The sequence below is a fragment of the Mytilus edulis genome, chromosome 13 (genome assembly GCF_963676685.1).
Source record: "Mytilus edulis chromosome 13, xbMytEdul2.2, whole genome shotgun sequence".
Classification (NCBI taxonomy): Eukaryota; Metazoa; Mollusca; class Bivalvia; order Mytilida; family Mytilidae; genus Mytilus; species Mytilus edulis.
The window spans coordinates 23,133,167-23,158,228 of NC_092356.1; the positions used below are offsets into that span (position 1 = coordinate 23,133,167).

Sequence of the window (25,062 nt, forward strand, 5' to 3'; positions counted from 1 at the left end):
GATATAAAAATAACAGAATGATAGGTCTATAGTATGTCATGTATTGTCCGATGTATATTGTCACTTTTATTCAAACAAACTTACGCATTGACGAGCTCCAATATGTAAATGCAGTGGCGGATCCAGGGGGGGGGGGGGGGGTTCCGGGGGTGCGCACCCCCCTTTATTTTTGCCGATCAATGCATTTGTATCGGGACATATGTTTTGCACCCCCCCCCCCCCTTTGCTCTGGGTGCCCTGGGTTAGCACAGCCCCCTTTCGAAAATTCCTGCATCCGCCCCTGAAATAGCTTGAGCAAATTAATGTCAACATTTCTCTGTTCCAAGGGAAATTTAGTATCGGGGAAAGGAACGTAAATTACTATATCGCCTTGCGATATAATCTTCAACAGTCTATGTAGTGTTTTGGGGACTGTAACAGTTGTTTGTCTGTTTGTTCATAGATAACAAAAACGATGATTTATTCGTCAATTACAAATTGCTGTCTACGTTCATTATTGATTGGAACATCGATCGCAACTAAAATAAGTATTGACATATTTCAGTAACAATACGACTGCTACCCTTTACGACCAAAATATATCTCCTAGTTTATTTGTTTGTATTCTGATGTCCTTTTACTCTTAGAGATTAACTTGACCAAATATTTTGGTCGTGAAGGGTAGCAGTTTTTCGACAGAAATTTACCATTGCATGAATGTGAAAAGGCTATAAGGTTGTTTAAGACCCAGTGATTCAATTAGTGTTGCTTATCAATTGAGTGTATTTAGACACCAACGTCATAATAATTTCACTGTTGATATTACAACCATGTTTAACATCTTCCAACAAGAGAAGGCCAAGTAAAGTGTATATTTATGTGCTGTTAATCCATTTAAGGGAGCTACCATTTGATTTTTATGGGGGGGGGGTGGGGGGGGGGGGCTAGGATGAAATTTGAAAAAATAGGCAGAACAGGAGTTTTGAGTAAATAAAAGGCAGGATGAGACACTTTGCAAAAAAAAAGCAGGCTGGCTATTTGGGTAAAAAAAGTCAGGATAAACTAATAAAAAAAGGCAGGACCGAATAGAGTGAAAATAAAAAGGCAGGACAGGAATTACAACTAAAAAAACATGCAGGACAAAATTTTTCATCCTAGCCCCCCCCCCCATAAAAATCAAATGGTAGCTCCCTAAGAATGTTGTGTTTTGTGTACTGTTGATTTATTGTCTTATTGTCATGGCTTTATCAGTTGATTTTCGAATTGTGAGCTTGAATGTCCCTTTGGTATCATTCGCCTCTCTTTTAACATCATTAAAAAAGATACTAAAAGAAAGACTAAAAATTCAGTACTGAAAAAGAGTTGAAAAAACCCGTATTGAATATGAAAATAAGTTACTCTACAAGTATAAGTATTAACTTTAGCAGTTGTGAATTTACCAAAAGTACAACATAACAAAACTTTAGCAGTATTGAATTTACCAAAAGTACAACATAACAAAACTTTAGCAGTATTGAATTTATCAAAAGAACAACATAACAAAACTTTAGCAGTATTGAATTTACCAAAAGTACAACATAACAAAACTTTAGCAGTTGTGAATTTACCAAAAGTACAACATAACAAAACTTTAGCAGTTGTGAATTTACCAAAAGTACAACACAACAAAACTTTAGCAGTTGTGAATTTACCAAAAGTACAACATAACAAAACTTTAGCAGTATTGAATTTACCAAAAATACAACATAACAAAACTTTAACAGTATTGAATTTACCAAAAATACAACATAACAAAACTTTAGCAGTTGTGAATTTACCAAAAGTTCAACATAACAAAACTTTAGCAGTTGTGAATTTACCAAAAATACAACATAACAATTGTATCATGTTGCCCTTTAGTAAAGACTCCAAGAGGATTGAATCGTACATTAAAAAGTGTAAGTAAATTTTTGGACGTGTACATTTTACATTTTATTGTGGATTTTCCCTTGTATCTTTTTAAACAAACATTGTTCATGATAAAAATAAAATTCACCATGGTGTTTTATCTTTTTTTTCCTGTATAAAATACGTACATACATACAGTTGAAAGCAATTATTTCCAAGTTTTAGACATGTTACGGAAAGGTATATTCTCAACGCTGAGGTTGACAATTTAGACTTTACTAGTACACACCAGCGCAATCGCGGGCTTTATGTGCGTAGTTGAAAATATGTAAACTGTTGTAGGATGAATTTTCGTAAAATATTCTATGACTGGCTAATTTCAGAAAAGGTATCAAAAGTCTTAGCCTGCGGGTGCCATGTTGACAGTACAAATTTGTTTTAGCCCTTCTCCTTTTTCCAAAGTCCGTGATTGTTTTTTTTCTGTTTTGCTATATACTATGAACATACATATATACAAAAAAGGTTATTTGCTATTTACTATCATTCCTAGTCTACTATACACGGCAGTCACTGATATATCATATATAAGGGGACTCTGTATATAATATATCAGCAAACACGCCAGCAACCGCCCTGGATAGTAAACTTGGAACTGATAGTAAATAGCAAAAACATTTTATTAATACTATATGTATGATCATAGAATGAAATTCAAAACAGTGTGGCTGTGGCCATTGATTGACACATTAAATTCATCCATTGACTGGGACAATTTACATGAACGTTTGTCTGTAACGACCACTGTTCACGACGTACCTACGATAGACATTTAAACTGTGGGGTCTTTAAAGGTTTCTTAACGCCTTTAATTATAAAATAATTCAAAAAAATAATCAAGAATAACCTTTATGTTTTGATTTATATAATTGATATAAATTAAAACATCGTGTTATTTCTGATTAGTTTTTCGAATTACTTTATGAAGGTGTTGAGAACCTTTGGTGACCCCATATTTTAAGTGTCTTTAAAAAGTACATAGTGAGCAGTGGTCGTTACATACAAACGTTCACCTAAATTGTCCCAGTCAATGGATGAATTCAATGTGTCAATCAGAGGCCACAGCCACACTGTTTTGAATTTCATTCTAGCATACAGAAAACCGTGAAAAAAAAAATGTCCGGCCCCAAGTACAAATTATCTGAAATTTTAAAACAGTTTTAAAGCTGTAAACTGAAGTCTTGTTTATGACTTAAAAGTCAGTCCGAAGACGCATTTTTCCCATTTTTCTCCCAAAATAACCCAAACTGAATAATCATAATAATGGATGACAAATGCGATTAATATGCATGGTACTTATAGGACACAGGAACATGATGATCAATTTAGTGTTGATGGAAGAGAAGTGACACACAAAAGGAGGTCTTCTTGTTTAATAGTATAGAAATGTGGGGACGGTGTCAAAACATTGATTATAGATTTAAACAAGGAAAATTAAAATTTCAGGTTTGGCAATCTCAAGAGTATCAGAAAAGTGGCCGAGAAATAAATCCGAAACTAAGGCTTGTTGGTCCATGTTACACTTATCAATTCAAAATTTTAAAAAGTTTTCAATTTTTAATAAGTTTGGATATTTTTTTTTCAAAAACTATTAATTTTTTATTTAATTTTAAAAATTTGTGTTTGGACTTTGTATCGTTTGGTGATTTTCCAATTAATTCATGATGTTTGTTCTGTTTTTTTTTTATCTTGTTTGGTATGTCGTTTATTGATTTGTTTTGCAAACGTTTGATTTTTTAATTCTCCTCTTAGTATTTTTATTTGAATCTCATTTTTTCTATGAGTCTTTAAAGTACGTAACGGTACAAGGAAGTGCTGCTCGTAAAATATCCTCGCAGTTATTGTCCGGGAAATCCGAACTTGACCGATTTTTAGACAACAGTTTCGCTTGTCCAAATTTAATGTCTTTTGTCATGAAATAATTATTATCGTCATTGTCATTAATTTAAGTATCGTTGTTGTCCTATATATATGCATGAAATACTTGTCACTGGACATTAAGCAATCAACAGTCAATTGACCCAATCATTTCTTAAGATTTTATTTGATATTAATCAAATTTGGTATCATTATTTCGTTAAGACATCAACCTTATAAATGTTATTTAAAACTGTAATTATATAAACACGCAGAAAAATTTGTTGTATTCTGCCAAAATTGTCGGAAAAAACAAATGTCGGATGGACGTTCAAGTTTTCCTGCTTTCCTCCATGTGTTATATAATAAAGATGATGATAGTTATCAACGTTCGGATATCCTTCTGCATAGCGGTTCTATATAATTACACACATCTTGGCTTTTGTTCATTTTCATGTTTAGATTTTTAATTTTCACCAGATATTTTCGAAGTCTAAGCATGAACCTGTTTACAGTGCTTGCCGTTTTGGTAGTAGTTATCTGTTGCAATAGTCCCTGTTTTGGTAGAGACATTATCAAAGGCAGGAACGAACCTCTTCTCTTTAGCCAAGTTGGTATGTAGACTATTTATTACAGATTTGTATTTTTTCACAAAAGATATGCCAATGAAGATATGTTGAAATAGAATAAAACAGAATAAATTTATTCACCAAATTAGGGCCCCAGACGGGCATTTAGCATACAAACAGGAATGCACACAGATACCCTATATATTGTGAAAATTATTTTTGCATTATTAAATAAAATGTCGGTAGCAGACAATGATTAACACCCCCTAATATCGTACCAGGGTTGCGTTCAATATAGTTGAAGCTATAGGGGTACGTAGACTTTTGACTAGCAAACGTGTAGCTAGCCTAAAGATATATTTAGTAGCTAGGCTAGCTACACGTTCAATAGGTAAAAATCTTCTTAGCACTATGTAGCTGCTACGATATTGAACACAACCCTGGGTTGAGTTCAATATCGTAGCTGCTACGTAGTTCTACGTCGATTTGACTATTGAATGTGTAGCTATAGACTAGCTGCTACATAGATATTGATAGCAGCTATGTAGCTGCTACGATATTGAACTCAATCCTGTACATACAAATGTAAGTGTGCATTCAATATCAGATGTATATGTTTATACCATTTTCTATTGGTCACCAGTTTAATTCTGATTTCTTTAGATTTCACGGAGCCCCTTAGCAAACGACCATTTAACTTCAAAAGATGGGGGCGGTGGTTATGGTTTTTCTGTAAACAATAATATTCTGATACCCAATTTGATGAAAAAAATATTCTGGTCAAGCAGATGACCAAAAAAAATTTATTCTGAATCCAGATTTTCCCCATACCTTATAGTGTTAAATTTTGAAAAACAAATTTGATCAATAGGGTTGAAAAACTGAATAAAATTGTTCGCGTTGCTTCCTTAGAGGAGTATGCGAGCTTAACCGTAGTTCGATTATCTCGTACAAAATAATTGCATTACAAATTAATCGAAAACTGTGGTTTATACTTATTTGGAAGAACTCAGTTTGACTTAGTCATATATGAAGAGTAAGATGAGTATTTTGTTTTTGTTTTATTGTTCTTTACAATTAAAATCGGTTTGCAAATACTAAGCATGTTGTATCAGGATTTATTGAAATTCTTTGTTTATTTTATTTTTTTCTACAAAACAAAAATTAGTAGAAGTTAATATAGGCGGGGGGGGGGATATATGGCCTGCGTTTTGATAAGTGACGACAATACTTTTAATAATATGCTAAATTATATTACATGTTGAATTTCATTTATACAAGTTTTTCTTCATGCAGGTCCTTATCTTCGTACCGGAAGACGTATCATTGCAATCACTGCAGAGTTGTCGATAGATACGAAACTAGGGACGAACCAGGCTGTGGTATATAACGAAGTTTTGCTTAACAAAGGAGACGCTTACAATCGCTTTCATGGTCATTTCACTGCACCTGTAAGAGGAATCTATCTATTATCAGCCAGTATGCTTGTTAAACAAGTTGGAAAGCATATATTATTAGATATGGTCCACAATGGTGTCACAATTGCTGTTTTAAGATCGGGAAGCTATTATAACACACAGTCGTCTAGGAGTTTCCCAGTTATGTTACAACGAGGTGATCAAGTATGGATGCGAACATCTTCAGTTGCAGCATCTTCCGTTGGTTACACTTTGATAGGAAAAGCTCGTTCTATGTATAACTCATTCTCTGGTGTTCTCTTGAATTAGTTTTGATGGTTTTCTGCTGCTTTACTCACATTGTGTGAAATGAAATTAGTATAGATTACTTCTTCTATTACAACCATTACTTTTACTACTGTAACTAATATTACTGCTGCTACTAATAATAAAGAGATTCAAGTACTAGTATACTGAAATAAACTTAATTTTTTTTAATTCAAAGAGAAATATTATAATAGTTCATTTATTTACGTTAAACATGAAATTGTAGAATGTTTAATACTAAATTTCAGCATCTTAAATGCGAACTATAGACACTTTTAAACTCCTAAAAAATCCCAGCTGAATTAGATATGTACAATCTATTTCAAAATGTTTGTAATAATACATAAGTGTCACACACGTTGACATTACTGTTGCACTTTTATAATTTATAACGCCAGACGCGCGTTTCGTCTACATATGTTATAAAGCCAAACATGAAAAAAGTTGAAGAGCATTAAGGATTCAAAATTCCAAAAAATTGTGCCAAAAACGGCTATTGTAATCTATTCCGGGGATAAGAAAATAGTTGAAATTTGACTTTAAACGAGCAATAATAAATCAATCATTATTTGCGTGGTAGAGTGTCAATTAGTTCACGCATCATTGTAAATATAACGGAATTTGATGAGACTGTCACCAAGTGAGAGGTTTAGCGCTATAAAACCAGGTTTAATCCACCACTTTCTACATTTGAAAATGCCTGTACCCATCAGGAATATGACAGTCCTTATCCATTCGTTTTTTATGTGTTTTGTCATTTGATTTTGCCATGTGATTAAGGACTTTCCGAATTGATTTTCCTCAGAGTTCAGTATTTTTGTGATTTTACTTTTTAATGCTTCAAGAGGAGACTACTGAACAATATCGGGTCAATGAACCAATGCGGCTTATTATCGGATTTGTCCTTGATGGAACAGGATCTGTTTACTCTTCCGGAGCATCTATTCGAAGATTTATTGGGGTTACAAAATTGACGTGTACCAACAAACATATGTTTACAGGAATAACACTACCGTCGCTAGTGGTGGATCAGATACTGCTGACATTTCCGGATCACATGAGTTCCTCCCCTTTGTTGCTACATTTTTTTTTGTTGCTTTATCTTCATTCTATGTAGTGTTTTGTGGACTGTTTTGTTCACATTTGTTTCTACCTTCATTGTTTATGGACTAAAATGAGTATTTTAACTTTTCAGTAGTTTAGTTTGTATTGTTCACCTTATAGTGTTTTATGAAGTATTTTGTCCTTCATTTCATTTCACTGATATTTTCTTTTTCGACAGAAGTTAACCATCGCATGACTGTGATTAAGAGGCGATAAAGTGTGTAAGACCCAGTGATCCAATCAGTGTTGGGTGTCGATTGCGTGTATTTTAACACCGCAGTTATAATATTTGCACTGTCAATATTGCAACCATCATTTACACCTTGCAATTAGAGAAGGCCAAGAAAAGTGTATATGTATGTGCTGTTAATTCATTTGAGAATGTTGTGTTTTGTGTATATTTTTTTTTTGTCTTTTTCTTTTAGCCATGACATTTTCAGTTTATTTTCGAAATGCGAATTTGAATGTCCCTTTGGTGTCGATCGCCTTTCTTTTAACATCCTTAAATAAAGACAACAGTAGTATACCGCTGTTCGAAATTCATAAATCGATTGATGAAAAAATAAACTGGTTTTGTGGCATGCCAAACCTCCCGCTTTTATGGCAATGTTAAATATAACATTAAAATGAAATTATAACGTGATAGGACTACAATACAAATACACGGGAGAACATATAGGACAGAGAAACACACGAATAATAGCTAACAAAAGGTGCCAGGTTAAAAAAGATCCTGAAAAAATGCATCATAACTTAAACAGAAGTGAAATATTGATACTGATAAGTGAACACTGAAATGTAAGTACAGATTCGTTAGGGAAATAAATAGTTCCGTGAAACGTTCAATTACGGTACTGAAAAAAACACTAAGCTGTCACATTGCTGAAAAAAAATGATGGTAAAAAAAAGTTACTGTACAAATATAAGTACAAAATTCAGCAGTACTGAATTTACTTAAAGTACAAAATTACAATTGTGTTGCTCAGTCTTTGGATTTCCATGTTGTGTCTTCTGTGCTATTGTTTGTCTGTTTGTCCTTTTATTTTTAGCCATGGCGTTGTCAGTTTATTTTCAATCTATGAGTTTGACTGTCCCTCTGGTATCTTTCGTCTATCTTTTTGAAGCCGTTCAATGCCGATTTACATTTTATTGTTTGAAGAGTTTTCATTTAATGCCTCAGATACAAAACTGTTGAACAAACTCTAAAACTTCGAATTCAGCATGTTCATCTTATTATATTTGGAATTCATATAATATGTTATAATGCTTATTTTTAGGCAGCAACTCATTAATGATTGGTTGCTGTCTAAATTTATTATAAGCAGAACGTCGTTTTTTAAAGTAAAATTATGATGTGTTTTCTATGTCGTACCCGTAATGAATATATAAGTTCTATGTTTTCAAGTTATAAAACTTGACTGCATGACAAACTAGCTCAAACAAAAACTGTAACCTGACATTGTAATGATTTCACAGTACCACATTTTCATTTAAAGTATACCGCGAAAGTTGGAACAAAAACATATTTTAACATATATTTTTAAACTGTCACTTCATATTGACCATTGGTGATGAAAGTTCAAGGTTAACTAATTATCATATTTGTTTTTCGTTTTTTGTTCTGTTCATAAACCAGACCGTTAGTTTTCTCGATTGAATTGTTTTACATTTGTAATTGCGGGCCCTTTTGTGTTTTAGAAGCAATATACCAACCTCACCTGCATATGGGATATACATTTCCATACTCATTAGGTATTCCATAGCTTGCAACTACTACTCCGACTTTATAAAACGTCACCAGTGTCTGAGAAGAAAGATCATGAACCAGGGTTATGTCAATACACGTCTTGTCTTTTTACTAAACAAAGTTCATCGGAAGATACCAAAACTTTGTTGATAAATATTCCGTATCAAATTAACAAATAATACATAATGGTCTTGATGTATAGATTCTAAGTACTGACGTTGTTTATTATCTTAATTACGTATTGTAGAGTTCTTTTTATTTGTCTTTGTATAGTTTTAACCTTAAAAGTTTACAACTAAGTCAGTCGTCTTTTTGTAATACATGACTTTGTATACTTTTTGCGTGGCTACGTATTTATACATCTCGCCAATATGTTATTGTGCTATGGTATTTTTGGTGTTCTTGTATTTCATTTTTGCTCATGTCCTTTGTCTTTAGAGTTTCTGTCTTTATGTCATTTTGTTTTTCTTGTTGCATTGGTTATAGTTTTTTTATAAAGTGGTTAAGATTAAAACATAATGTTGACTGGAGTACCCCAATGTCTTACTTTTTTACCTACTAGTATTATAAAAAAGAAGGTGTGGTATGATTTCCAATGAGACAACTCTCCATAAGATATCCAATAACACAGAAATTAACAAATAAAGGTCACAGTACGGCCTTCAATAATGAACAAAACCCATAACGCAGAGTCAGTTATAAAAGGCCCATATATGACAAATGTAAAACAATTCAAACGAGTAAACTGACGGCCTAATTTATGTACAAAAATGAACGAAAAACAAATAAGTAACTCATTTACAAACGACAACCACAGAATTACAGGCTCCTGACTTGGGACAGGCACATACATAAAGAATGAGGTGGGGTTAAACATGTTAGTGGGATCCAACCTTCTTCATAACCTGAGACAATGGTGTAACAGCACAACATTAAAACGAGCTATACAAATCAGTTGAAAAAGGATTAACTCATCAGATTGACACAAATAGAAATAAGTCTTTTTTTTGGCTCACATATTGTTGTAAATATAATCGAATTATATATGACTATCATTTCATTATAGATTTATCCAGCTCAAAACCAGGTTTAATCCATCATTTTCTACATGTGGAAACCTCTGTACTAGGTCAAGAATAAGACAGTTGTTTTCCATTCGTTTGATGTGTTTAAATAGAAAGTTCCATGTCAATTGTTCAACTAAATACGTATGGCACGTTAAGGAAGTTCGCTACTCAGTTTCAAAATAACAAGCTTGTCATAACACTAGTATATATTGATAGGGGTTTAATAAAGGAACCAATAAAGTAAAACATAAATATAGGTCGATGTACTTGTTTTCGAGATATTAGCCTTTGAAAATTTGGTTGGAAAATGATCTCTTTTGATTTTTCATTGCTTTATCATTGACAAGTTAAAGCTCTCAAAAACTATTAAAAAATAACAACGATTTTATAAGACTTTTACAGATTGTTTATAATCATACATATGTGAAAGATTTATAAAAAGAAGAATGGGGGTCAATGGGCAATTTTTTTAAGGCATTCAAATGGATAAAACCAGAGGATTCCGAAAATCTGACAAAAATCCAAAAACATGACAAGGGAACATCCTTAACACTTCCTAAAGGAAATTAACATTGACGTATAGTACGTTAGGTATGTCTGAAGAAAAAGAACTGGCTCGACTATCATAAAACACTTTGTTTAGTTTACATGTATGTGCTATCAAACCTACTTCTTTTCTGTTGACATCGTCAATTAATAGAATTTGAAGCATACCATGTTAGTCGTGACTTTGGTAACTATGAATTGGGTGAAACTTTATGAACATATCATTGTGCGATGAGGCGATATTTCATTCGTCAATCAAAACATTTGTATTGTTCCGCCATACGGTGATAATTTATATATTATTAGTTTAAAGTTCTGTTTTCCAAATGTAAATAAGGGTAAGGTGGCGATATATGTACAAGAGGACAAAACAGATTAATTTTTAATAATTGTTATTCATAAAATCTGTAAGGCCACGTCGTATCTGTTCCTCAACTAAAAGCTTGGCTTTGATATCTTTCCTTTATGAATAACCATCTGAAAAATAAAAGAAAGGTTATGATAGCTACTTTTAAAAATCATTTATAGTGTTGAATATGCATAAAATATTTATCAATAAATGTTAAGCAAGCAATGACCATCTTTACGACAACAGGGTGACATCAGCTTTCTATTCTGATCTTTTCAGTAAAAGGTATAATCATTAAACCAACGCCTGCATATGGATTTAACATTAAATTTAACATTAAACAGTTTATGTGATATATTGTGTGAGCTGTCAAAAAAGGTTATGAACCCCAAATAACAGTTTAAATGCGTCAGTTATTTGCATAGTATATATTTCACGCTTAACGTTAAGTAAGCAACATTTTTATCATTTACAACAATTATTTATTATCATATGATCACTGATAATGACTGTTCAGTTATAGAAAAGGGCAGTCTTAACAAGAGTTAAGATATAAGCGTTTCGAATTGATCTTCAATGGGCGTATTCGTCAATTAAACCGATCTTTTAAGACAGAATATGTGTCTTTAGGAATCTAACTTAACCACCGAGACAGACACAATACAATCAATACACTTTCATTGACGTCTAAGATATGGTCAGTTGAATATCAGACACATTATATATTAGTAACAGTAATTTCCCACAATTTTAAGGGTTTTAAGGAATCCTGAGTCTGATGTTAGAAAAGGTAACAAATGAAACTAAGCAAAATGACAATGATCAACATAAACTTATAAAGGATTGTATTGAAAACTTTAAGTACGATATTGCCAACTGTTAAAAGTCATACCAGACTAATAAAGGCCAGAGTTTCCTGACTTGAGAAAAACTGCGACCGGTATAAACATGTTAAGTGCGATCGCAATCATCCCCCTATACCTCTAGCCAATGTCAATAACAAACACACAGCAATATACACAGTAAAACTTAGTTTAAAAGAAGTCCGGGTCCGATGCCAGAATATTTAACAAAAGAAACTAAGCAAAATGACAATGATACATAAATTAACTAAGGACCACAAGCAGTTACTGACATACCAGCTACAGGCCCCAACTTATAAACTGATTGAAACATTATGTCTTCATCATATGCAAATCAAGCATACTGTGGATTCATTATTATTCGTTGGATACCAATTTTCGTGGATTTCGAGAGTAAAGTCGAACCTACATATTAAATGTTCAACAAATAACAATTTTTCTATAGGATTGTGTGCAAACAACTGCTAAACCACGAAATTAAATATCCCCCAACATGTAAGATTTCCTTCATCCACGAAAATTAGTACCAACGCAAATAAGTGAATCCACAGTACTAGTATACTAACTAAGGGAAGCGAGAAAAACAACACGTTTTTACTTCTTTGCACTTGAAATGCATTTCAGTTTCATACAGAGTGCACCCTATTTTACAGCTATACTCAGTTTCATTGCAGGGCGGATCTGTAAATTGAAAATGTCTATTGTCATTAACCTTTATTTAATACAATCTCATTTAAATGGATCTCCTAAATAAACCGTTGGATTTTACTTCTTTATGTTTACTGTATATCTTGCTTTTAATATAAATGCTTAAGTGGTTCATATTGTCCACATTCTCTTGCATCATGAGTAGATCCAGTAAGACCCCTTTTTGGCCCCAAAATATAGCAGTTTTACAAAATTGTGAAAATGTAAACTTTTAGTTACTTATTGGAAAGTAGAATGCTTTTTTAGTCAAATTTTAGACGGTTTCCGTCTTAAATGAAAGTGGCCGCATTTGTGTTCATTCTTAATATTGAAATGTAAGTTGTATTTGATGATAATACATAACATATATAAAGTTTGAGAATAAACACGGATGCGGCCACTTTCATTTTTGACAAAAAACTATCAGAAAAGTGAAATGTTTTGGCATATTTGGTAGATTTTTCATACTTCAGCTTGAATAGGAGCGTTTTTAATGATTAAATCAGTTAAAATCTTCACATAAACTAATGAAATCAACAAAGATAGACACTTAAGAGTTTAAAAAGTGTCCAAAATATTTCGTCAGAGGAACCCGAAATTTGAGGCCAAAATCGGCCGTTACCTACTCCTTTGTTTAGATCCTTATTTGTTTTGATGTTTTAAAACGTTTGATGTATTTAGCTTCCATTTATTTCGGTTCAGAAGAATTTGTAAAGAATTCTGGAGACAGTTTTCTTGTTACATATAAACATATAAAAATATGATTAATTGTCAACATCTTTGTTGTTGTATTTTTGTAATTTAAACACATGTTTTTAAACCACCGTTTCAGTATGAATGTCCTTTTTGTTATGTTTTAATCTAAGTCTATATAATCTATCATATGGTATTCTATGTTTCAAATATATAGTTGGCATTCATGTATCATTTTTCAACGTTTGTATTTTCAAATATTTTGAATAAAAGCATCATTGAAGAGGCGGTAATTGTCCAATTGCACATCTGATGCAGTAAAATATATTGAAGCAGTAAATTGGAACACACTGGATGATTTTTAGGTGCATACACGTTATCATTGTATCTATCTGTGCTTTTATGTATTACTATGGATTCATTATTATTCGTTGGATACAAATTTTGGTGAATTTCGTTGGTACAGGTAAACCACGAAATTAGATGTTCAACGAATGAGAAATTTTCTTTCGGCTTGTATGCAGACCTCGACAAAACCACTAAATTAAATATTCACGAACATACAAGTTTTCTTTCGTCCACGAAAATTGGTACCCACGAAAATAAATCAATCAACAGTTATTGAACGATACGTATGTTAATAATAACTAATTTATCATTCTCGTTTCTCAATGTAATTTACCTTCGGATGGTGTACAGCAGACTCCACACAACACCCAGTAGGGTCAACGGTGCCGTTGTCATCATCACACAAAGCGTCACGGTCATTACAATATGAACCTTCTGGGCACGTATCTAGATTAAATAAAATATATATTAAAAGCTTATTCAATAAAAAAAATAAAAAAAACAAAAAAAAAACAAAGGCAACACTAGTATACCACTGTTCGAAAGTCATAAATCGATTGAGACAAAAACAAATCCTGGTAACAAACTAAATAGGAAATACTGATAGTTTACATAAAACACCTTCCAATATAACAAAACAACAATGTGCTTTCAACCAACAAATAATCACGATCTATAAGTTTTTGTGACTCTCGCAAACAGATACAATAGTTAAACTCGAAGAGAATATGTCCTGAACATGTCAAATTAAGATTTTATCTTAAATAAGTGCGCTAACTGAATAGGAAAATCACATAGAAATTAAGTATACAGTCGGCCAAAAGAAATAAATCCGAGATAACAAACATATTTATAATTATTGTTGTTAAACAAAGAATATTTATTTTAGCCATATTCAATGATGAATTTCGATAGGAACGACAACTATATGAATATTTAAACAATTTTGAACAGTTGAACAAATGAACCTGTCAAGTTATGATTAATACTTCGTGTCATGTTACCTTCAGTAAATTTATCGCCCGGTATGCATACATACAGGCATTGCAGGATTAACTGTTTCATTTTTGGATTCCGAAAACAAACCATGTATTTCATTGCATCCTTTTTGCCGTTACGATGCAGTTCCAAATGTAAACTTAAACATGCAACTTATTGTAGTATAATTGAGAAATGAAATGCATTAACGAGGGTGGTAAAGTGTTATTTTCGTGCAACGTGTTTTGCCATTTTTATTTCACGTGCACCCGTGAAAAAAGGTTCGTTATTAACCGTGTTTCTTGAAATCTGTAAAAAGATCAACGTGCAAGAAATTTTTTATTGTTCGTTTATCGTAAAATGTCAATTTTATTTCGCGATCTTCCGTGCAGAGACCCTATTTTAACCCCTCATTAATGACTTGTTCGACATGATCATGTATTAACTAGTTTAACTGTAGTATTCATGTGTCGTTGAATATATTATGTTGTAATCAGAATTGAATTGATAAGGGTACTAACAAGTGCACTTGCAACAAGCTTTCGCTCGGCGACATTTTACTCTTAGTTTTTCCTGTTCGCCTCCACTTGAAGGACAGTCATAGGAATCAGAACATTTTTCTCCACGTTTAGTACATCCATTATTAGCCCCGACTATTAAGAAAAAATTAAATGTAAAATATCCTTTTGCCAGATAAAACCAATCAGGATTTTTTGTATGATTTTTACAATAATACATTAAAACATACAAAAAATAAAATCTGTAAAAAATCGAGATATTGCAAATAGCAAATTATTAAATCAACATTCCTTTTTTCTGTTACTTTCTATGTCACAAAACAAGCAAACATAGGAATGAAAAAAGTGAGTCCAGTTTTACTTTTGACGCTGATGCTCCATCAATCCTCAGCAATAAGGACAGAGGAAAAATAACATTACATTTTAGCTGAATAGTACCGTATTTGATGTATATTATTTTTTTTTTAATTTGAAATTATGTAAAGAAAGTAGAAAATATCATATAAAACTATTCTTTATTTCAAAATAAAAACACAGTTACAGTTTTAAACTAGTTCTTGGTTAACTGTTGTGAAAACAACAGAGATGACGAAAGTCGAAAAAATACTAACTGCAATTGTGATGAAGATTTTTCTTTGTTATTATTGTTTTTATCAAAGTCTTGAATTACCGTTCTTTACTTCGCTTAAGGTAACTTGCTTTGATTTTGATTCTATTGTACCATGTATTCACTTTATATATGACTTATTTGCTTCAAATATCTTTTACAAAGGTATCAATTGCACCAATATAAAGAGTGTTCATTTGCGCCAATGTCCCTGTACTCATATGTATCATATATAAGATTTCCAGATACACTATTGTACCCTATAAAGAATAGCTTATGGGAGACATGATACTCTTGTTGCAATAAATGTCAAAATAACAAGACATAATGAGATGTTATGGTGACAATACTTTGTGATCACAACCATTATGAACTGAACCATCATCAACTGCGACCACAGGCATGTCATCAGTGATATAATAAACATTCGCGCAAATGAGCTTATCCCGACGATTTTCTTGTTAAAAGTAAACCCAAGAGGAAAATCAAACCTAACGCATTTGACATCTTGTAAGTGCCAATATAATTTCTATGAATAACTCTTCACATACACCAGGTTTAAAATTGTGTAATCAAGTAAACTCATCAATAATGCTCGTATGAAAATAGTTTAAAAGGCGAATTGAGGACCAAACATTCTGAAATGTTTTGTAAAAGAAAGCTTAGGTAATCTATTCCTGGGGTAGAAAATGCTAAAATCTAGGGAAAAAATGAGCGAAAACAATATATAGGTCCGTTTGCTTGTTTTCGACATATTAGCTATTGAAATTTTGGCGGGAAAGTGTTCTCTCTTGATTTTTCAGAGCTTTATCATTGACAAGTTTAAGTTCTCAAAATCTATTAGAAAAACAAAGATGTTATAAGACTTTTACAGATTGCTTATAATTACACATGTGAAAGATTTATAAGAAAGAAAAATGGGCTTAGTGGGCAATTTATTTTAAGGCATTCAAATGGATAAAACCAGAGGATTCCGAAAATCTGACAGAAATTCCAAAACATGATTTGCGAACATCCTTAAATATTTGAAAAAGTGATATGAAAAAATATTGACATATAAGGCCAGGACCAAACTATTACTGCATATTTTGTAAAATCAAATGCCTATTTTAAACTCATCATATACTGTGGATTCATTTATTTTCGTTGGTATAAATTTTCGTGGATGAAGGAAACATCACATGTTTGTGGACATTTAATTTTGTAGTTTTGTCGAAGTCTGAATACAAACCTATCGAAAATTTGTCACTCATTGAACATTTAATTTCGTGTTACACCTGTACCCACGAATGCCACGAAAATTGGTATCCAACGAATAATAATGAATCCACAGTATATTTTTAAACAATTATTGAGTTGCATATTTGTGTATTCCCATGTTTAAACTGTGACACAACCCTTGACTCTCTTTTGCCTAAAATCATTTTTTGCAGTCGATACAAAATCAATGTATGTGAATTTATTGTAAGATTTGCTTAAAATGTGATACCACCATTTATTTTCCCCTGTTAGTCTTTGTTAAATATGCACTTTTCAAACAAATGTGCAGAATTTATCTTTGTTTCAAATAAAGAAATTCTTGGCATGAGTAGAGGTTTATCCTGTCCAGGACTATAGAAAAAAATTCACATAACATTTCATTGCATATAAGAACATATACATCACTGATGTTAACCAATCAAATGTCTCCCCTTTTTTAACCTGTGTACAAGATTTAGTAACCATGTACCCTCAAGTTTACAAAATATTCTACAGAAACCCCAAATAAAAAAAATAATGGTGCTTGCTTTGAAATAACCAAGACATATGTTTATGACACAGAAATATTTTACTGCAATAAAATGTAGGATTAATTACCTACAACTGTCAAATTCAAGGGAATATTTTTTTCCACCTATTTTCGTATACAACCGGATGTGACGTACCATGATTTGGTGATATTACACCTTAATACAAAAGGAAGAATCAGTTTCGACTGCGTGTCGCAATTAACATTCTGAGATATAACGTGGAATATAACTTATCATCCTGATGTTGCTTTACTATCATCTTCCTTATTCTTCGAAACAAATGATTTTGACTCATTTTACTGTTAATAATATGCTTTTGTTTGCGTGTGTAAGTATTTTTATAGTTTCAAAAGAGAGTCGAAAGATACCAGACATGCAACAGAGACATTCAAAGTCATTTATCGAAAACAAACTGACATTTCCAGATCAAAGTTCATGCATTTGAATAAGTGTTTCTATGATAAAACATTAAATAAACCGTAACTCAGAATGTTACAGTATTAGCCATATATACATTTTAATAAGAAACCTTTTTTGCAGAAATGGCTGTCCCTTACCACCAATAGACTGAATTCAGAAACTGATAGTGTTCATGCTGTTCAATCTTTGAATTAAACACCTTGTTTTCCTTTTTTTTAACATTATGTTGCCAGTTTTTGCCCCTGTGGTATCATTCATAATAATGCTATTTGTTACACTATTATAATATTATAAATATTACAAAAGAGCTGGGCAGAGTTCATAGCATGAGATCGAATATTATACTTTTATTGTATTAATGTATTTAGGTGGTACCAAACACTTTGACTAAAATTGATTGTCTCGTTTGGTTTCATAAAGTATGGACAAAATATTTACTCTAACCTTTTGGCAAAATATAAAAATTTCAAAAAAATTGAACCACACACTTTATCGGAAAATTTCATTGAATATTTAGCAGTTTCTAATTGTACTAATTGTGATTATTGAGAAGACCAACATTTCCTTAACAATAACACGCGATTAAAACGTTCACTTGATTTTTACAGAGTTATCTCCCTGTAGTGTAATGTACCACCTCAGATATATATCAAATGTCGCCATATCTATGAAAACAAACGTCCTTGAAGGAAAACGTAGACATCTGTAGATGGATGAACTTATATTACCAATCGGCAATCATCGGGTTAATCCGCTACTACCTTTCTATTCGGAACGAAACGGAATCAACCGAGTTGTGACGAATGTCTATATAACTTGTTTATGGTCGTTGAGAAGTATCGATAAAAATGTGAACAATAACTGCTTTACCTGATATTATCACAACGCTATGTTAATGAAGCAGTCCTTCAGAAGATATTCATCTTTAAAGTTACCCTTGAAAATTACCAAAGATCTTTAGCCAATATTCATAGAATATAGAAAAAAAAAGATGTGGTATGATTGCCAATGAGACAACTATCCACAAAAGACCAAAATGACACAGACATTAACAACTATAGGTCACCGTACGGCCTTCAACAATGGGCAAAGCCCATACCGCATAGTCAGCTAAAAAAGGCCCCGATAAGACAATGTAAAACAATTCAAACGAGAAAACTAACGGCCTTATTTGTGTAAAAAAAATGAACGAAAATCAAATATGTAACGCATAAACAAACGACAACGACAGAATAGAGATCATTTGTATATATGATAACACATCAACTTAATTTATTGCAAGCACACCTGGCTATTTACTTATGTTGTATCTACACTTTGAATTTTAAATAACAAATAAAAAGCATATAATAAACATTGAATATTCTCGTGTGAATCACAAAAGTATCTCAATTATAATTAAAAAAAGATGTTCGTTAATATTTGTTTTTTGCTTGAGTTATATCGTTGACAAACTGTTGGTGTGGTTAAGTTTTAATAAATATATATGCAATTAATGATATTCTAATTATGATTATAAGTCAGAATATTCAAAAATTCATTCATTGCATATGTTTCGAGAAAAAGGTTAGGCAAATCAACTGTCTAATTATGAATCTTTTAGGTAGATAACAAACCATGTTATTAAAACTTAATAACTTAAAAATTCGGACTTATTTTTCGGCAATCATCGGGTGAATCCGCTAATAAACAACTCATCATTTATACCGGGGTATTTTGTTTATTTCTGATACCATTTGACTATTGACGAAGGTTAGTAATGGGATATAACAAATGCCTTTAATAAATCAAAACAGAAGTTATATATACGACAATAATTAAGTTTTGGATGTAACGCGTCTTTTGATTGGTGCTTTGTCAATCAGGTCAGAGATATAATGTTGTCATGTGAACCGAGTTCGATAGAATACTTACAGCCGATTTCAATGAGTATGTAGCTAAATGTAATATTTTTGGTTAGCTTGCTTGATAGCTGAATCGTGAAGGCATTGTTAGGTAAGGTATACTACCCTTAGTGTGTGTTTGGCTTTGTCCTTTATAGCCATAGCGTTGTCAGTTAATTTTCGATATATGAGTTTGAATGTCCCTCTGGTATATTTCGCCCCTCTTTGGTGATCTTATAATAACTGAAGCAATTCATATACAAAACATTAAGGAGACAATAATTATACATTAGTTCTTGAATTTGTTAGTCATATTTAGTCATATTTATTCTTGCCTATCACAAAACCTAGAATTGATGATCCAATATATTTACATTTTTAATTTTAATACGTATATGATCAAATATTAAATCTATTGACAAAATGAAATATATTGCTTTGGTGTGTCAAAACGTAAAGGAGTGTAAATTAAACGCAAAAGATATTCTTATATAATTAAATGTACAATATATTGATAACCATTTCTAATATGATATTTTTCTGCCTTTAACCATATTTTTTCTAGACGGTCTATAGTACCGTTTTTCTATTCGTTTGATGTGTTGATCTTTTAAATGTCTATTTGATACTGGAATTTCGATTTTAAGTTTTCCTATTGACTTCCCCTTTTTCAGTTAAGTAAATTCAGAAAATCTATGTTTATTTGACAAAAAATTGAGAATATGCCACAATTATTGTAAATGATCCAACTTTAACTAGTTCTTTACAAGGTTTACCCCCAGATTCTATAACAAATTGTGTAACAAAAACTGTCATTGGTCAGAAATGTGTACATTTAATTTTCATAAATACAAATTAAGAAGTAACATTGCTTTTATTTTCAATTTTAGAAGCATTTTGTGGTAAGGGTTTTTAATGAACATGCGTTTTCTTATTCATGAATTTTATTCCTGCATATCACAAAGGCTAGTATGATGCTAGATATTACATCTCTTACATATAAATCGTGAGCAACATTCCAAGACCATGTGATTTTCAAAGAAATTGTAGCATTCCTTTTTCTGCTTTATAATATCAAAACATCAACAATAGTGCATATGAAGCAAGAATGTGCTTCTTGGCAGAAAATGCATGTTTGATGTATGAACTGATTTGTTTCGAATGTTTTTCTAAAACGACCAACACATGTTTCTATGTTAATATGTCTCCCGTAAAGTTTGGTAGATCTAGTAATGGTGATCTATGATACAAGATTGTTTTTGTTGGGTTAGTGTTAGAATTTCGCTTCAAAAAATAATCGCCATGGTTAGAGACAGTAATTGTTGATGGAAAATTTGATGTATGTGTTATGGGAACATTAGATGATTAAAGAAATGTGACTTTATTGTAATAAGGATTCGTCTTGTACATGTGTAAGATAACTTTGCTTGTTTCTAGATATTTCAGTTTCATTTCATCATAACTTGGTATTAGATTTTCAGGATCAACATTATTTATTTGACAAGAATCTCCTATAATACAATCAGGACATTTTTCCAATCCCAGCATATTCATATTCCGAATTAAACATATGTTTCCTTGTCTTGCAAAAGTACTGATCTCATTTTTTAATAAGTTATAATCATTTCTAAAATAGTTTGAATTTATAAGGGGACGTATATTACGCATATATATAAATCTTCAACAGAACTCATTTTCAAGTTTTAGATTTTGTACCATCTATATTTGTTATACCCTTAGCTATTTATATTTTTTAATAAACAATTATCCCTCCTCTATGTCGACGTGCATTTTCTTTTTCTTTTTCGAATTTTTCAAAAGGTATTATAATTATATATTTTGTAATCTTTATACTCCCCTTTCCAGGTTTGAAGTAATATATGTATCAAACTTCGAATTTTATCTAAAAATAGTTCATTTTGGATTTTGTCCCCGAGGCCACGCTCATTCCAAGCAGAAACAGTCAGAAAACCTTTATTTTTATGTGTTCCCATGTTATTTTTTTTAGTAAAATAAATAGTCTGCAAAAAATCATTACAACTATTATTTTATATGTTTCTAATCAAGATTGCATTTAAGTTTGTCTACTGCCATATCATTGACTTAAGAACAACAACCCTGGTTTATCATTGAAACATAAGATTCTTCATTGGCAGATGATATATTTATATTTCAACTCATACTATATATTTGTATATAATAGAAATTTCAAGCAATATACAATATGTCATCATTTAAACAATACCAGAGAGCAAATAAAGATAACTCTTAATTGTTGAATACGCAAATGAAAAACAAAGTTATTCTCTATTTTCTGTGAATTATTTCTTTTATACACTAAATTAAGTGTTGTTCATACTTTAAAATTATTGATTACGAAGTTCATTTCTTATATGTCCATTATAGCAAATTTGGAATTGCTTTACCAAAAATATTTTCTAATTTCCTGAATTTGTTTTGATTTGTTGTCCAAAAATTAACATACAGAACAACTTTTAAGCCTCTCTTTTGTCTAGTCTGATATCAATAATCTAATTTTACCTGCTTGTTTTCAAGGATTTGCCAGGTATAATGCAAATGCACATGTAATAATATCTATGTTATTTCTCTTAATGATATATGTTTAAAAGTAAATATCCAACAAACATTCTTAGACTTATCTTTTCTGCCTACTTCAACCCAAAAACTAAATAGATAAAAGATCATTATTTCTTATCATTACTTATAAATGTCCATATATCATTCCACTAAACATGTATTCAAACATTATGTACATGTTGTTCCTATCATTGTTCATGAGCATGTGAATAGTTTTTGTTATATTTGTTTATCTGTATATCTGTTATTTGTATTGCCTTTATATCTATTGTTTGTATTCTCTGTATATCTATTGTACAAATTCTACATGTCCTGTATGTAACTCTGATATCCATATGTATCTCTTTTATTGTATCCACTTCTGTTCTGGTCATAAATTAACCTCACCGAATAGGCATTCTTGTAAGACTTGAATATTTGTTAATAAAAGGTGTATTTTACATGGATATTAATGTGTGTACTTCTACGTACTAAGTCAGGAATCAGATGTTATGTAGTTGTCGTTTGTTGATGTGGTTCATACGTGTTTTTCGTTTGTCGTTTTTTATATAGATTACACCGTTGGCTTTCTCGTTAGAATGCTTTTACCTGTGACGTCACTTTTGTAGCGTTATCCAGTCGTGTATAAGACAATGCATGTGTTTTTTTCATTGTGTGCTGTTTATGTGCTATCCTAGGTTGTTTTACGTACTCGTTTTTATTCTGTGATTAGTCACCACTTTGTTGTCCACATGAATATCATTTATATTGATATAGGACGATGTGGTATGAGTGCCAATGAGACAACTCTCCATCCAAGTAACAATTTATAAAAGTAAACTCTTATAGGTCAGGGTACGACCTTCAACAAGAAGCCTTGGCTAACACCGAACAGCAGGTTTTTAAAGGCCCCAAAATTTACTAGTATAAAACCATTCAAACGGGAAAACTAATGGTCTAATCTAAATAAAAACGAGAAACAAGAAACACTTATGAACTACATAAAAAGACGACAACCACTGTACATTAGATTCCTGATATGGTCATTTTTATAAATTTACTGTTTGCAAAAGTACGAATTATTTTAAATGCATACGCAGGATTTTCTTATCCCAAGCATAGATAACCTATCAATATTTGTCACAATTTTTTTTGAATTTTGTATCATCAATGCTTTTCAACTTTGTACTTGTTTGGCTTTTTTTTCTATTTTGATCTGAGTGTCACTGATGAGTATTCCGTAGATATAATGTAGTCCTGTCATGCAATGTTGTCATTTTAGTGTTATATTTAACATTGCCATCAAAGTACGAGGTTTTGTCTGGCCGTAAAACCAGGTTCAACCAACCATTTTGTATTCTTTAAATGTCCTGTACCAAGTCAGGAAAATAGCAGTTGTTATCTTATAGTTCGTTTCTATGTGTATTGCATTGCCGTTTTGGTTGTTTGTTGCACTTTAGTGTTTTGTTGTTTCGTTGTTTTCCTCTTATAGTTGATGTGTTTAACTAAGTTTTAGTTTGTAACCCGGATTTGTTTTCTCTCAATCGATTTATGACTTTCAAAAGTGGTATACTACTGTTGTCTTTATTTAACACTAGTCATTTTTTTATAGCTTACTGTTCGGTGTGAACCAAGGCTCCGTGTTGAAGACCTTACTTTGACCTATAATGGTTTTTCTTTTACAAATTGTTACTTGGATTGAGATCATTCGTCACAATTCGGCCGATTCCGTGCCTTCATAGTAGCGAATTCACCCAAGGATTGCTGATTGGAATGGAGAGTTGTCTCATTAGCACTCATAACACATTTTCTTATATCTATATATGGCAATAATCTAGTGGATATTGTATGTTTATTTAAGAAGCTCGCAGTCGCATTTAATGCACAAAAAACAATCTGTTATGAGAACACTTCTTAAGCTACTTTGTATCCACCAGTATTATTTGTTTGTTTTAGTTACCCACATCGATATGTACACACACGACCTAAATTGTCATGTCAGTTTTTCTAGTTAAAACACTCAATATTATGCCTGTAAAATAGATTGCTAGATGTATAGCAGATATAAGTAAATCAATCTAACAATTGATGTATTTGATATACACCTTATGAAAATAGTGCAAATTAGGAAATATTTCAAAATACAAGTTACCTCGACATCGACATTCTGGTCGTCGTCGTCCATTTCGGAACAATTCGGTGTTTAAACTTTATTTAAAGCTCGGAACTCCTCATTTGCATTTATACATGTATCAGTAGAACGCGTTGATGGTACATCATACACATATGTTCATCACAACGGGATAAGAAAGTATGTTTTTAGCTATTCAAGATTTTCGGTTATTGTGCTTCGTTGTTTTATAAGTATGAAGTAACCTCTAAGGTGCTCTTATGTAGCATGCTATAATATGTGAAACAAGTATTGAAAAGATAGACATAAAATAACTCAATTGTAATGCTATGTTTTATTATTTCATTTTTCATTTAGGTTCATATAGTATCTTCCCATAAATAGCATGTCTTCTGATATCTTTATGGTACCAACAGCCTTGAAAATAGAAACAAATGTTAATAGCATCCATTGAAGCATAATTCTACTAGAATATTATTAGATTAGTACTCAATATAAAAAAAATCATACGTCAATGAATGACATTAAAATCCTGACAAAAAGAGACTTCAGCGCCATACTTTTGCACATAGAAAACTCAAAACCTGTAAAATTAGAAGCAATAGCCATATGTACTAATGTCAAGAAATTGTTTGGGTAAGACAAAATTGCGGGAGAATTTATTAAAAATATTATACACAC

The 25,062-nt window shown here is 31.7% G+C and overlaps 1 protein-coding gene across 1 annotated transcript; it reads left to right on the top strand.

Annotated features, from left to right (window-relative positions):
• Window positions 1–4,165: 4,165 nt before the first annotated feature.
• LOC139501372 (complement C1q tumor necrosis factor-related protein 3-like) lies at window positions 4,166–6,229 on the top strand. Its single transcript, XM_071290410.1, has 2 exons — window positions 4,166–4,394; window positions 5,646–6,229. Exons 1-2 carry the CDS (start codon window positions 4,235–4,237, stop codon window positions 6,074–6,076), a joined length of 591 nt encoding a protein of 196 aa, XP_071146511.1. The 5' UTR covers window positions 4,166–4,234; the 3' UTR covers window positions 6,077–6,229.
• Window positions 6,230–25,062: the final 18,833 nt, after the last annotated feature.